We start from the raw sequence: 13,661 nt of genomic DNA, 5'->3' as shown, positions 1-13,661 counted from the left end.
TCTATATAAACTAATTTTGTTCTTTTGGTCATATCTGAATCTATGTATTTGCAAGGCTCCTTCACTACACAATGTTGTTAGATGTTGGAAGTAGATTTGTAATGAATCAAAGTAACATTAAAAACTTGTACATATGGATGTTAGGTTGGACCAAACAAAAGTAAACCAATTCTAGAAATACAGTACCAAACAAATCTAATCAAATCAAGCCAAACCTAGATATATTTTCTTTCTTAATTTGCCTTGTTCTACAACACACCATGTTGGTAAATCAATTGGTTCAACATTGTTTGTGGTTCCATTGTTGAACAAAATGAAATATTCATCTTAAACTTAACGTAATCTACTGATTTTTTGTTGTATTAAAATGTTTTTTTCACTAGTGCTCTTAAGATACTCGTTACACACATTTCATCTGAAAAAGTTATATCTTCGAATAAATTAGCAAAATCCAGAACCAAGCGAAGACCAAACCAAAATTGGTTGGTTGGTTTGCATGAAACATATTCCAAGTCGGTTAGAAAAGCAGTTAAAATATAAAGATAAAATTGAACCATACACAACAATTTGTTTCATAAATCAAATTCTTTCATGTTGAAGTGGTTTGGAGTTGGTTGTTTTTAATCTATGGTTAGTTGCAATCTCGAATTTTTAGTATCTTATATATTTATCCCGGTACAAAAAGCAAAAATAATTCTAATTCTTATTTACTAAAATCCACATATATCTTAAGAATATACTTGAGAACTATTAAAGCATTTGTCTTGCTACAACCAAAATAACATTTACAAAAAATAATATGTGAAGTCGAACAGTCATACTTGTCATGTTTTGAATAGCTACTAGCATTTAGACATGGGAAAAAAACCGGTTCCAAAAACACTATTGAGGAAATCAAAATAAAAAAAAAAATCGATTCTTGAGGAACTGGTTCCGGTTCTTGAAGACCTGCCGGTTTGGAACCGGTTCCAATTTTCAGTCCCAAAAATCGCTTCCTTACCCGTTATAAATCGGTTCAATTCTAGTTCTTGAAAAAAAAAAAAAAAAAAGAACTAGTCAAAAGTTGACCAAAATCGGCTCTAAACCGGATCCGGTTCTTGGTCAATACAGGTTCCACATTTCCAATTTTTGGCCAAGTCTACTAGTATTTCTCACTCTTTATGTTAGTTGGTAGGGATATTGTGACCAAACGAGTAGAAAAAATTTATAGATGTCTAAAATTAAATATATACTTTCAAATATAACTATTTGGGTAATTTATTCTTTATTATGCTATACCTTACCAAATATTGACTAATTATTGTTGAATTTTAGAACATTTAACTATTGTTAAATTATTATTTTAAAATAATGATCATAATAGATTGGAATAAAAAGTTGATAATGGGCTTACTGATCTAAAGCTTAGAAAGTTAGTTGGGCCATAAAGATTAAAGAATTAAATGAATCAGGGGCCGAGCTAAAGTCGTATAGCCGTTGGTTGTATTCACTTTATTTGGTGGGCTTTGTTCTATACTAACTTTATCGTAACGGTAAAAGGATACCCCCTCCCTCCACTCCACTTACCAAATACCGAATGCTACACATCAACTAACTTATATAATTACATCCTTATCCTTTCATTATATCATTATCAATATCAAGTCCATTACATTATTAATGTAAAATGGTATATACCATAACATATGAACTTTATCTGAAAAATACGGAAACAAGGAAATTTTTTAACTTGAACATATCAGGTTTAAATCGATTGTTTTATTTATTTTACTTTAATGTTTATTTTATCTCAAAACTCGATAACTAATTACTTGATATAAGTATTTCATTTTTAAAGAAGCTAGTCACAGAACAAAAAATAAAAAAGCCCGCCCTTATAATACAACCGTTCGGATTACAAGTCATTATCAACAATATGTTACTTGAGGTTTCGTTCATTCCAACCCCACTTTCTAAATTCATCTTACAAATCATCATACACTTTATGACCTATTTTTAGCTCATCTCTCCATAATTAGTACTCATTTTCAACTACATTACACATTTCCTCAATAAACAAAAAAAATAACATACTTATTCTTGAGGTGCATTGTGCTAATAATGTCTTCTCCAACTGATCAGCTTCAAACATTGTCAATATCAACAAATCTGGATGCCGAACCACGGAAGGTACTAGGACTGGCTGGAAACCGAGTTGCTAAAGAAGATGATGATCATTTGAAGAAAAACAACAAGAAGAAAGATATAGTGGAAATAAAGACTAAAAGTAGTGTTAAGTTAACTAATAGATTGGCACAACAAGTAGTGGTTGTTAAGAAAAATGATGATGAATCTGTTGACAGTTTGTGCTCTTCAAAATCGACGTCTTCCTCTTCTTCTTCTTCAAATGGTAACATTTATGTTAAGAAAGCAAGTTCGAAAAAGAGAGAGAAGATGGTAGGGGATGGCTCGTTGGTGGTGAAAGTGTCTATTCCATTTAAACGATGCCATTGGATCACCCAATTCTCAGGTATTCATACTAGTTTGAAGATTTTGTAGTATCGTTGAATTTTTAGAATTTATATTGATTAGAGGTCGAAAAACTGTTGGCTTAACCTAATAGAAGATCTTAGTTGTGTATACATTTTAGGCATACAACTCTAAAAGTTGTTTCGTCATCTATGATGATCTTAATTTGGTGAAACTGCTTTTGAATTAGTATATATATATATATATATATATATATAGGTAGAGATAGATAACGTAGATGTTTGTTCATACTTAATTTTGTGCAGATCCACTTCATGTTTCTTTCCATGATGAAGAATGGGGGGTTCCCGTTCATGAAGACTATAAGTTATTTGAGCTACTTGTTTTGTCACTAGCATCTGCAGAACTCACTTGGCCAGAAATTCTTTATAAAAGAGATAAATTCAGGTAAAAATCCTCAAACTTGTAGTTTGAAAGGGGCATGAGCTTTTTATGACCGAATTTTGGACCTACTGCTAATACCTAAATACTTTGCTTTTACAGAAAGCTTTTTGAAAACTTCGATCCGTCAACCATTGCTAAATTCCCTGAGGACAGGTTATTTTCGGCCACGCAAAATGGTAGCCAGTTACTATCTGAACAAAAGTTGCGTGCCGTTGTGGGGAATGCTATTGCGTTTCTTAAGGTACCAGCCATATGAAACTGTCTAGTAATAGAGTACATGAGTGTGATTGGCCACCTAAGCCCAGTTCCAAACGGGGCGGTCCAAAGTGACCATAGTTTGTTTAAATGCAGATAAATTGGGCCATAATTTCTTTAGGTGGGCTGCTTAGTATTCAACTTCTTGCCTCATTGGGTTTCATAAGCTTAGGTTATTGATCTGTCCTCATTAAATCAAAAGTCAAAATGACCATAAGTTTGACTAAACTTGTAGAACTAGTCAACTAGGTCTTAAAAAGAATCAAGAGAGTCATGTACGGAGTATATACTTATTGTAAATGTTGTCACTTATTTAACATGTGTCTCATGCATCTTGTGCAGATTCAGCAAGAGTTTGGTTCCTTCAGCAGCTACTGCTGGCGCTTCTTAAACAACAAGCCTATAAAAAATGCATTTCGCTATGCGCGTCAAGTACCAGCTAAAACACCAAAGTCAGAACTCATAAGCAAGGATTTGATGAAAAGAGGCTTTTGTTGTGTGGGCCCTATTGTAATCTATTCTTTCATGCAAATCTCGGGTATGGTCAACGATCATCTTATATCATGTTTCAGATACACCGAGTGCAACAGCATTGTTAAAAGAGATGTCAAGCCCATCGCTAAAGAAACAAAACAGAGAATCGACATCTTAGATGATACTAATTAAGCTTTCCCACAAGTGAATTGATTGCTTAAAATTTTTTACCATGGGCTAACATAGATTGTCTAACGGTTTGTAAAAATCTTGTAGCATTGTGTGCAAATTTAACATAATTATGATTAAGATTGTTTATATTAGAGAAATGGAGTGTATATTGTGATTTTACCTTGTAATGATATTCTTTACAATAAATTGTTTTGGTTTGTATTGGTTATGTTTTGTGTTTTAATTAAGAAGGTACTTAGGCTGATTATTTTATTTGTGGTTGGACACAATAAACATGCTCAGCTGTTTTGCCTGATTAGGCAACATGGTAATGTCTCATGGATTCTGAACATTAGGGTCTCTTTCTCTATGTGTTTGTGTATATGCATATGTGTGTATACAAATATACAATTATACATATATATAATGTTAGTTGGGGCATACTTAAGGGGAATGTTTTGGTCCCAAAAACATGCCATGTTACTTTTGGTAAATGCATACATGATAGTCAAGTGTAGTGCAGTATTAGACCATTATTGATGGATAAAGTATAAATCATTGTGATATATATAGTTGTGTCATATAGCAATGAGTCACGATTATACGCGTTTCTCATCTATAATTGGACTAAAATACCTATATGGGTGACTTCAATAACCGTCTACCATGATAAACATCATATACAATGTGAATATATATATATTTATATAAGACTTGTTTTGCTAAGGATTTATGCAAGTCGGGATGAGTTGTCAAGAAGCTCGGTGCATGACCTCAAGAAATAAAGTCGACTCAAAATCTTTGCCAATATCAGCTGTTAGTCATGATACTCTTGGGAGTTTAAGTCACATATAGATACAAACAATTGAAACAGAAGGTGAAAGAAAGTATATATTTAGCTCTAGAGTTTAGATTCATAAGATGTAATAATGGAGTCGTTATATAAATGTCTATTCAGATTGTTCAAATGATGTAGTAATATCAAAAAGTAACATTTTACATGAATTTCTTAAAGAATGGAATTTGCCTTATAAAAAACTATGGAAATATAACAATTTATTACTCGCGGTTTTCGTGGCGGCGACAGTGTGGTGGGGGACGGTTGTTGGTGGTAGTGGCGGCATCAAGTAAGGTTAGATAATTGATGTAAAATTAATTAATTTAAAGGGTTAATGTGGATATTTTAAAAGAAAAATGGTTAATATTGTTATATACTTATTAAGGTATTTTAGTCATTTCTTTATGTAACTTTCAACATTTGACTATTTTTTTTAGAAAAGTGATTAATCAATCTAATTGGTTTGCCTAAAAATATGTCTGAAACCTTAAGAATTTGACATGTGGATTCCACTAATTCTCTTTCTCAATCTTGCTCTCTGATTTTTTCACATGTCATCATCTTACAATTAAGCACATCTTTAGGCACACCAATTAGGTTGATTTATCATCATCCTTTTCTTTATTATAAAAGTATAGATAATTGGTTAAAGTATATTTACATGTATATATAATCACCGGAGATGAAAATAAATAAAAGATGTAAGGTTACATCAAACTATATTGGGGATTTGTTAATGGCACCTACGACTATGTCCTTTAACAAAAAGTAGTTTTACGAATGATAAAAACGACATTTCATATGTCTCTCAATATGTAGCTTTACAACTACAATTTTATCTTTTTCCTAGAGTATAAAATTGTCTGATTAAAATATCAAATCACCTATTATTGTTATCCAATTTATTTATTTATTCAAAGTATTTGGTGTTGTCAAAGTCAAACGACATATTATATGCATTTCAGAATCAATGTTGTTTGTTTTGGCATCCAATAACAGAAGAGAAAGCAGCATATGTAAATGATAAACTTTGGGCAATTACATTGTACATACGATTTCTATTATAATTTTTTTTTCCCCCGAAGCTGGCTAATTATAGCTTTTAGTCTTTTACGATTGTAGCTAACTTAGAATAAAGTGTTATACATGACCATTGAAAGTAATTAGTAGAGACGGTTATTTTTATCTACATAATCTTACTGCATTATGCTTGGCTAAATCCTAAACTTTTATTACAAACCAGTTAATTTGTACAGTATTTTATCTGGTAAAAAGCCCTATTGTCATGACAAAAGTAAGGACCTCACAAATTGAAATCATCATTAAAAATAATTTCAGATAGATTCGTCCAAACCAACTAAGTATTTGCTAATAATTTCAGATAAATTCCATTTGTTCGAATTTGCTAATTAATGTTGGATTCTTTAATCATTATACAGTTTAAGACCTAATTCTTTTTCGTTTCAAAACTATTGTCCAACTTTCTATCTGAAGTCAGTTGATATTGTGTCTCAAAATCATTTCTCTTTATCAAATAACTTACCAACATACTTGCAAGTTGCAAGGCTGACAATAAATCGAGCTCAAAACGAACCCAACCCAAACTTAAGTTCGGGCATCAGATGAATGCTCTGAGACCGGGTCCTCGCGAACCATACTCCAATAGTATAAGGTATAGTAAGCTTCATCTCCTTGGGTCAAATTGGCACATCCACACTGAGCAGAGTTGTATGCTGAAGCAGTTTTGAGGCTAATTTTAGTTTTTAATGTAACTTGTATACAAAATACATATGACATTTAAACTTGTAACAAAAGACATAACATATGTTTTCCGAGAAAACTATATCAAGGATCCAAAAAGGGAAGTGATACTCGTACCACCAAACTTGATTAATTTACCACACTGTACAAATATTACAACACACTGTACATACAGTTAATAAATAGTTGTGGTAAATTAATCGGCTTATGTAGCACTAATATCACTTCCCATCCAAAAATAGTAATAAAAATGATTGTTTGCACCTTCATGAATGTTTGAGAAATGTAAAATGATATAGTCAGACTGTGTTTAAGAAAGGGGGGAAAAGCATTTTCTTAGCCAACTTTGTTATCATACAGAAAAAGAAAATAGAACCGGCCACGCCACCCCACATGGTCGTATGCGTAGCACCTGGTGACGGCCACCCGACGGGTCACCAGATACTCTAGCTTGCAAGGTCAACAGTTAACGAATTCAGGGTTGGCTTGAGTGCACTATGATTCTATGAACTGCTTGCAATAATAGTATAGTAAATATATAATCACTCAATTGACAAAGGGCGCACACACAAATGCTCAATTATTCAAACCTGCATCTTTTAAGACCACAAACAAGGATATAAACTTTGACAAGAAAGCAAGAAACACAACATCCATTAATACTTTTTTGATGAAACTGTTGAAATGATCCAGTCTTTCTCGCAAATGTAAAATGGGTCTGCAATCAATTGATTGAATATAAAAATCCAAATATAAATCTCCTACTAGTTTTAATGTGCATCTTCAAGAAAATTCACTGATATGCTAACCTCTAAACTGTAAAATCTTTAGAATAAGCATAACTCAATTCACACATTATATTTTTGTAGTTCCACTTCCAAGAGTAAGCTCAAGATCATCCAATCCAACATCATGAATCCTCTCGCCTTCCCACGCCTTAACTCCACCATTCTCAAACTCAAACTCCATACCTTTCCCTTTTCCTTTATCACAGCCAGCATCTTTAACTGCAGACATTGAAGCCATTGGTTTCACCAGGTTATAAGTTGGTGAGTTGGGGTTGGTCAACATCGGCTCATAGTTCTTGAACCTAACCCACTGGCACGAGTCGATAGTAGAGCAATCAGATTCATCACACTCGGGTATAGTAGCAGGAGTGACCCGTTGGTACCTAGTAGGACTGGTAGGCGCAGAAGACGCGAAAAATGGCAAATTGAATTGCGAAATTGACTGTTTGGTAAATGACTCCCAGCTGAAATTGTTTGGTTTTGGACACTTTGAAGTAGGGGATGAGAGCGGCGGGGTCACTGGGGCACTGTTTGAGATACGCAGAGGAGGGAGTGAGGATGGAATTGTATTATGCAGATAAGCAAACGGGTTTTTGTTCATGTCGAAGTTCGATGGGCTAGGGAAGGACGATGATGAAGGACTGCATTGATACGAGGGGATCGGACTCACAAATGAAGAAGACGGTGGGCTCGGTTTTTGAGAAGAACATGGTGTTGTGTTGGTTGATGTACCTCCAGTTTCAATAGCAGGCAATGGTGGCCTAGAACCCTATAATCCCAAATCAAAAACATAACAAAGTTATAAACTTTATGACCAAAAAAATCAAATCTTTAAACCCTAAATTAATAAACTTTATAATTCAAATCAAAATGTAACAAAGTTATGAACTTTGTAAAAAAAACAGCTTAAGAAATTACTCGTATATGTATAACAACTTAACACCAAAAATTATTTACTCCCACCAAAGTTTGACATTCGGTTGCTGTCCAATGGGCACACCTAGTCAAAGATTATTCTGCCAATTTAAACATTTTTGGTATATACAACAGATCAAAAAACAATAGACCCAAATCAAGAAAACCCCCTAAATCCATCAAATTTCCTTAAAAGAAACAAACTTTCAACTTTTTAATGATCCAATAGATCTAAACCTAGAAAAACCCTAAAACCCATCCAATTCCCAAATCAAGATTTCAAGATCTACACATCAAAAACCCTAAATCAATCAACTTTATAACACCCAAATGAAAAAAGACCAAAAATTGAACAAACCCAACATATAAAAATGAAAACTTTATAATAAAAATTTAATAATTATTATGATCATACCTTGCGAAAAGTAGTACCATCAGGAAGAACAACCCAGCCAGCTTCTTTACAAAGAGCTTTCAACACTTCATTGTTATCACAATGTTTTGGCAAATTATAATTCCCCTGTGCTCTTAACCCATTATATATATTCGCCGCAATTGCTCGCCGGCGTCTCTCCCGCCGGCGATTATTCTCTTTCTCTCTCCATGATGGTTTCCTTCTTCCGCCGGCTTCTCCTGCCGGAGCCGGCGCCGACGATGATCCCCCTTCTCTCGTCATTTCCATTACAAGAAACCCAAGTTACAAAAACCCACAAACACTGTTTTATCTCTAGAGGTATATTTATATTATTATATATGTATATATTTTTTTAATTTATATATGTGTGTGTTTGTGTGGGGGAATGAAGGTGAGAATTACGTTGTGTATGTGTAGTCACAAGAAATTTGCTTTTCCCCAACTTTTTTTTTTGTTTGTCGTTGTTGTTATGAAGAATGTGTGTGTATTATGTGTGTGTGGGTGAGTGTGTGTTGTTATGATATGTGTGTGAGTGAGTGTGTGTTGGTGTGAGTGTGTGTTTTGACGTAAAAAAAAGTAGAGAGTGGAATATAGTTGAGAAAGAAAGAAAGAAAGAAAGAGGGGCAGGAGTCATGAGGAAACAAGGAAGGGGGGTTACCATGTGTTTGCAATCATTATCAAACAAGGCTGGCCCATCTATGGACTTATCATCAATTTGTATATATATTTGTGTGTTGTTTGTTTTTGTGTTTTACAAATTGTTAACTTTGAGAAGATTATCAATATACCAATTTATAATTGGTAGTTAATAGTTATACTATATTAAAAAAAAAAAAAAAGCATCAAAACGGATAATGGTTAACACCCTCCATGTGGATGTACTCTCGCCGGTTTAACTCCTGACAATGCCCTAAAATGTTTGCTCTCATATGTTAGATAGCTATAACATTGCTAAGGCCCTCTCACCACAATTGCATGTGGCAGGATTCGAACATGATACTCTCTAAGAGGAAACTACATTGTTGAAAATCCCCTGACCACTGGGCTAACACCCCAATGGCCATTTTTAAGGTGAATTTCGTTGAAAATTTTGTGTCGCGATTCGATAGCGAGAGATTAGCATACGTAGTCTTAACCGGGTCCGTGTTAGAGAGCTCTATCAAAGTAGAATTGTGTATTTCAAATACCCGATGGGGGGCCTCTATCTATCCGAAGGCAGAACGATTAATAGGGGTAAACCTTTGCACATGGGTATATCCAAACCAATCCTCAAAAATGGACTTAATTCTTATGTTCTCCCCAAGGCTTCAACACAAACCTTATGTAAGAGACTGTGAAAAATACTAAGCACAACAAAATAATGCAATAATCCAATATTATTGCCCAGAAATCACATCAACAATTAGTAGTCCTCAAACGAGTGCTACTATTACAAATAGAAAGAATCGTCCCCTTAATGGATGCGATTCACTAATACATAAACACTCTTACAAATCAGCTCACTACAACTCTCATACAAAATATTGTATAACCGAACAAGATCAAGATGATCTATGAAGACAGAATACAGATACAGAAATATAGATACAAAATATCTATCGAATAATAAACCAACTCTCTCTCCACCCTAAAACCGATCAATGAACCGTATATATAGTCATCAATCTTCAAAGTTATCATTTAGACCCTGCACTATCAAATATAAAAACTATAGCAGAAATATAAAAACATACCTTAACAACTTTGAGACTTGGCAAGAACAGTCCCTGCAAGTTATAAGATTAGATAAACAAAAGAATAACACTTATATTTTTAACAGAGACGATGATTTTTTAAAACCTTTTTTCCTTAAACTTTTTATCTTTGAAAAGCCAAAAATACTCTTCTCCTTTAATCACTAATTTAAACATCTTCATCTAATATACCTATAATACCCTTAATGAAATAATTTACAGCATAGATCCCCAATACTTAAAATAAATACAATACTACCTGTAACATCAATTACTTTTACATTCACCGTCATAGTCGCCCTCATCACCATCCCACTGTCGTTACCACCACCACCTCCACCATTAATATCTATACCGCCGACGCATTGCACGGACGTAAGTCTAATAATTAATGAAAAAAAGACAATAGTCTCCTTTCTCTAGTAAACTTAAAGATATGTATCCATTTAATATATGTACCGCCGACGCATTATACGGACGTAAGTCTAATAATTAATGAAAAAAGACCATAGTCTCCTTTCTCTAGTAAACTAAAGATATGTATCCATTTAATGTAATTAAATATCATTTTCTTTAATTATTTATACTAAATGGCTTTTTTATGTTGCAAATACTTAACAAAATCAAAGTAAATGATTTTTATCGAATGAAAAGTGTAAAAATTACAATTGGACTAAATTACACAAGTGGTTTATGTGAATTGTTGTTTTACATTTTTTTTTTTTAACATAAGTTACTTATAAAAGGCTTTTAAAAGCCTACCATTAGAGATTTTCTAAATAAACGAATAATTGTGTCGACCCATTTACAAGACATGTCAAATCTGAATATTAGGTATAAGTTATGAAGTTAGAATTTCATTTTTTATTTATATACATTACATATGATAAAACTAATATTCATTTATGATGTAACTATATATAATAAATAAGTTTATATTTGAATATATTGTTGCTATAATACTATAGTTTTATAACTTTAAATTTGAAAGATAATTATTTATTTTTAACAGTTTTTATAACAACTTAATAATTATTTATCATGCTACTCATGAGTTTAATCTAATAACCAATATTGAGTTTAATCTAATAACCAATATTTTCCTTGTGGTATGTTTGTCTTCGCTTTTTATCCGAAAAGTTTGTCAAATTTATAGTAGTACATGTGTATTCATTTGATACCGGTATAAAAAGCTAATCTTATTCATCTATTTTGTAAAATAAATCCAATACTTATTTTCACCAATTCTTATTCAAAAGTCTTTTTTCTATAGTTAAAGAAATCATTCGATACAGTTATACATCATGTTGTTTTCTTACATTCAAAATTTACTTTACAAAATCACTTATATAATCGTTGTTGCGCACATTGACATTTGTTTGATATTTATGTACTATTATGGTTTTTCCATGTTTATGATTATGTTATTATATTTTAATACTTATTAATAAACTTGTTTTTGTCCTAATCAAACAATCATGTAATAATGAATAAAATCAAAAAATAGAGTATAAAATTTATATTTCATAAATAAATCAACATAAGTTTAATTTCAATACATAAAACAAAAACTGAAAAGGTGGGTATGTAGAAGTTTTCTCCTCTAGATCTCTGAGCGATAGGGGATTTTCATTGAGGGATTTAAATTGAAGATTTATTCGACGAGAAAGTTCTTTAGCATGAGTCAGGTTAAAACAACATATACTAAATTTCTCGATATTTACGAATAATTCACAATTTTAAACTAAAAAATCACAATGTTTATATCATAACTACATGTAATACATGTAAGTCAAACATCAACAACTGTATTAAAGAAACCATATTTTTTTTATATTTTATTGTGATTAGTTATAGTTCTTCAAACTATTTAATCATGATAAATGTTTAGTTAACTGTAAAAAGGAAATGACTCGTTTCAAATGTGTCTTTGATCGATAAGCGGAAAGAGTAATCCTTAACTAAAATAAGAACATTACTTATGTAAATCAGAAACGATTACTTATTGTGCGTACATACTTTCAAATTTTGTTATTATCGACCTACAAAACTAATAAATTGTTAGGGGCAGGGGTGTAGTGCCAAATTTTAGCTCTTTGATAAGTTTTTATCCAATAGAAAAATGTCACGTGGATGTGTCAAAATATTGTCAATTCTTGCCAACGAGAAGCCAAAAGTGAAAGTATAACTTGCCAATTTAGTCACGTGTCATGCCCCTAGTTCACATGGAAAGAGCCAATACATGTCACAATCGGCCAAAACCAGTCGATGTAACTTCCCAAACTTGCCGATTTAACTTGCCAAAACTTGTCGATGCATGTACTATAGGCTTGTCAAATAGCCGACACTAGCCAATCTTTTTTGCCGATAAAACTTGTCGACTACACCCTTATCTCTTATACCTGTTACGTATAGTCTAAAAAAAAACATAAATTGACCCGGTAAAAGATTTTCACTCCGTTTTTTTTTTTTTTTTTTTTGTTCCTTTTTTTTAATTTGATTTGATTGTGAGAATTATTTGTCAGGTTCTGTGGATGTGGGGACACGAAATTGATTAAAAAAATAAAATATATGATTCCCTCTCTGACACTCTGTGCAGTGTATATATATCTGTGGTTGAATTGGGAATCATTTTATATTTTCAATGTTTTGCATTTTTAATTAAAATGTTTATTGACCGGGAAAAATTTGAAACGTATTGAACAAGAAAGATTAAGTTTTTGCAATCAGTAAAACGTAGTAATTTTCTTTTGGCATCTAATGGATTTTTATTTGTCTGTCTTTGATACATTTTGTTTGAACTAACTAGACATTACAATAATTAGGTGTAGAACAAACTATAAAAGCATAGAGTGATTGCAATAATGTAAATTTGATTTCGAAAATATCTTTTGTAATTATATCTTGGTTTTGCTAGCTGCTGGCTTGATTAATCAAAAGTTACAGTTAAAAATAATTAGATACTACTATATGATAGAAAGATGTTCTGCACGACAAACTAATGTTTTTTTAAATATTTTAAGTTTTTGAAATAACTAGAAGGTTAAAAGTGACGGCATAATAGATGTGTAACAGAGAGAGTCGTAAGGTGTTATGCTAATAAAGTTTATTTTTATTTATTTTTATATTTCTATCTATGTTATGTTGACTTATTAACTTATAATAATAAATTAATTTTTTTAATTTTTTTGACTTAGTGATAATGGTTTCGTTTAAAAGCAATAACCAAAATGACTAGAGAGTGAGTTGAAGAAGATGTTGATTTACAAAAGCAAAAACAGGACAATGCAGTTATAGATTACACTTTTATCAAAAAAATAAAAAATAAAAAATTAGTTTGTACATTTTTGATAATTTAGTACAGAAACTAGAAAATTAAATACATGAGTGCGAAACAT

At 32.0% G+C, this 13,661-nt stretch overlaps 2 protein-coding genes across 2 annotated transcripts; one reads left to right on the top strand and one right to left on the bottom strand.

Moving 5' to 3' along the window:
* The first annotated feature begins 1,938 nt into the window (after positions 1-1,938).
* On the top strand, positions 1,939-4,035 carry LOC122589372 (probable GMP synthase [glutamine-hydrolyzing]). The gene is made up of 4 exons (XM_043761662.1): positions 1,939-2,509; positions 2,775-2,916; positions 3,013-3,154; positions 3,511-4,035. Exons 1-4 carry the CDS (start codon positions 2,101-2,103, stop codon positions 3,832-3,834), a joined length of 1,017 nt encoding a protein of 338 aa, XP_043617597.1. The 5' UTR covers positions 1,939-2,100; the 3' UTR covers positions 3,835-4,035.
* A 2,997-nt stretch (positions 4,036-7,032) lies between these two features.
* LOC122589373 (protein BRASSINAZOLE-RESISTANT 1-like) lies at positions 7,033-9,140 on the bottom strand. The gene is made up of 2 exons (XM_043761663.1): positions 8,531-9,140; positions 7,033-7,969 (listed from the first exon to the last, which is right to left on the bottom strand). The coding sequence occupies exons 1-2, from the start codon at positions 8,795-8,797 to the stop codon at positions 7,268-7,270; spliced, it is 969 nt and encodes a 322-aa protein (XP_043617598.1). The 5' UTR covers positions 8,798-9,140; the 3' UTR covers positions 7,033-7,267.
* Positions 9,141-13,661: the final 4,521 nt, after the last annotated feature.

The sequence above is a fragment of the Erigeron canadensis genome, chromosome 2 (assembly GCF_010389155.1).
Source record: "Erigeron canadensis isolate Cc75 chromosome 2, C_canadensis_v1, whole genome shotgun sequence".
NCBI lineage: Eukaryota > Viridiplantae > Streptophyta > Magnoliopsida > Asterales > Asteraceae > Erigeron > Erigeron canadensis.
Note: the sequence above shows the minus strand (reverse complement) of the source record. Positions and strands in the feature narration are given on the sequence as shown.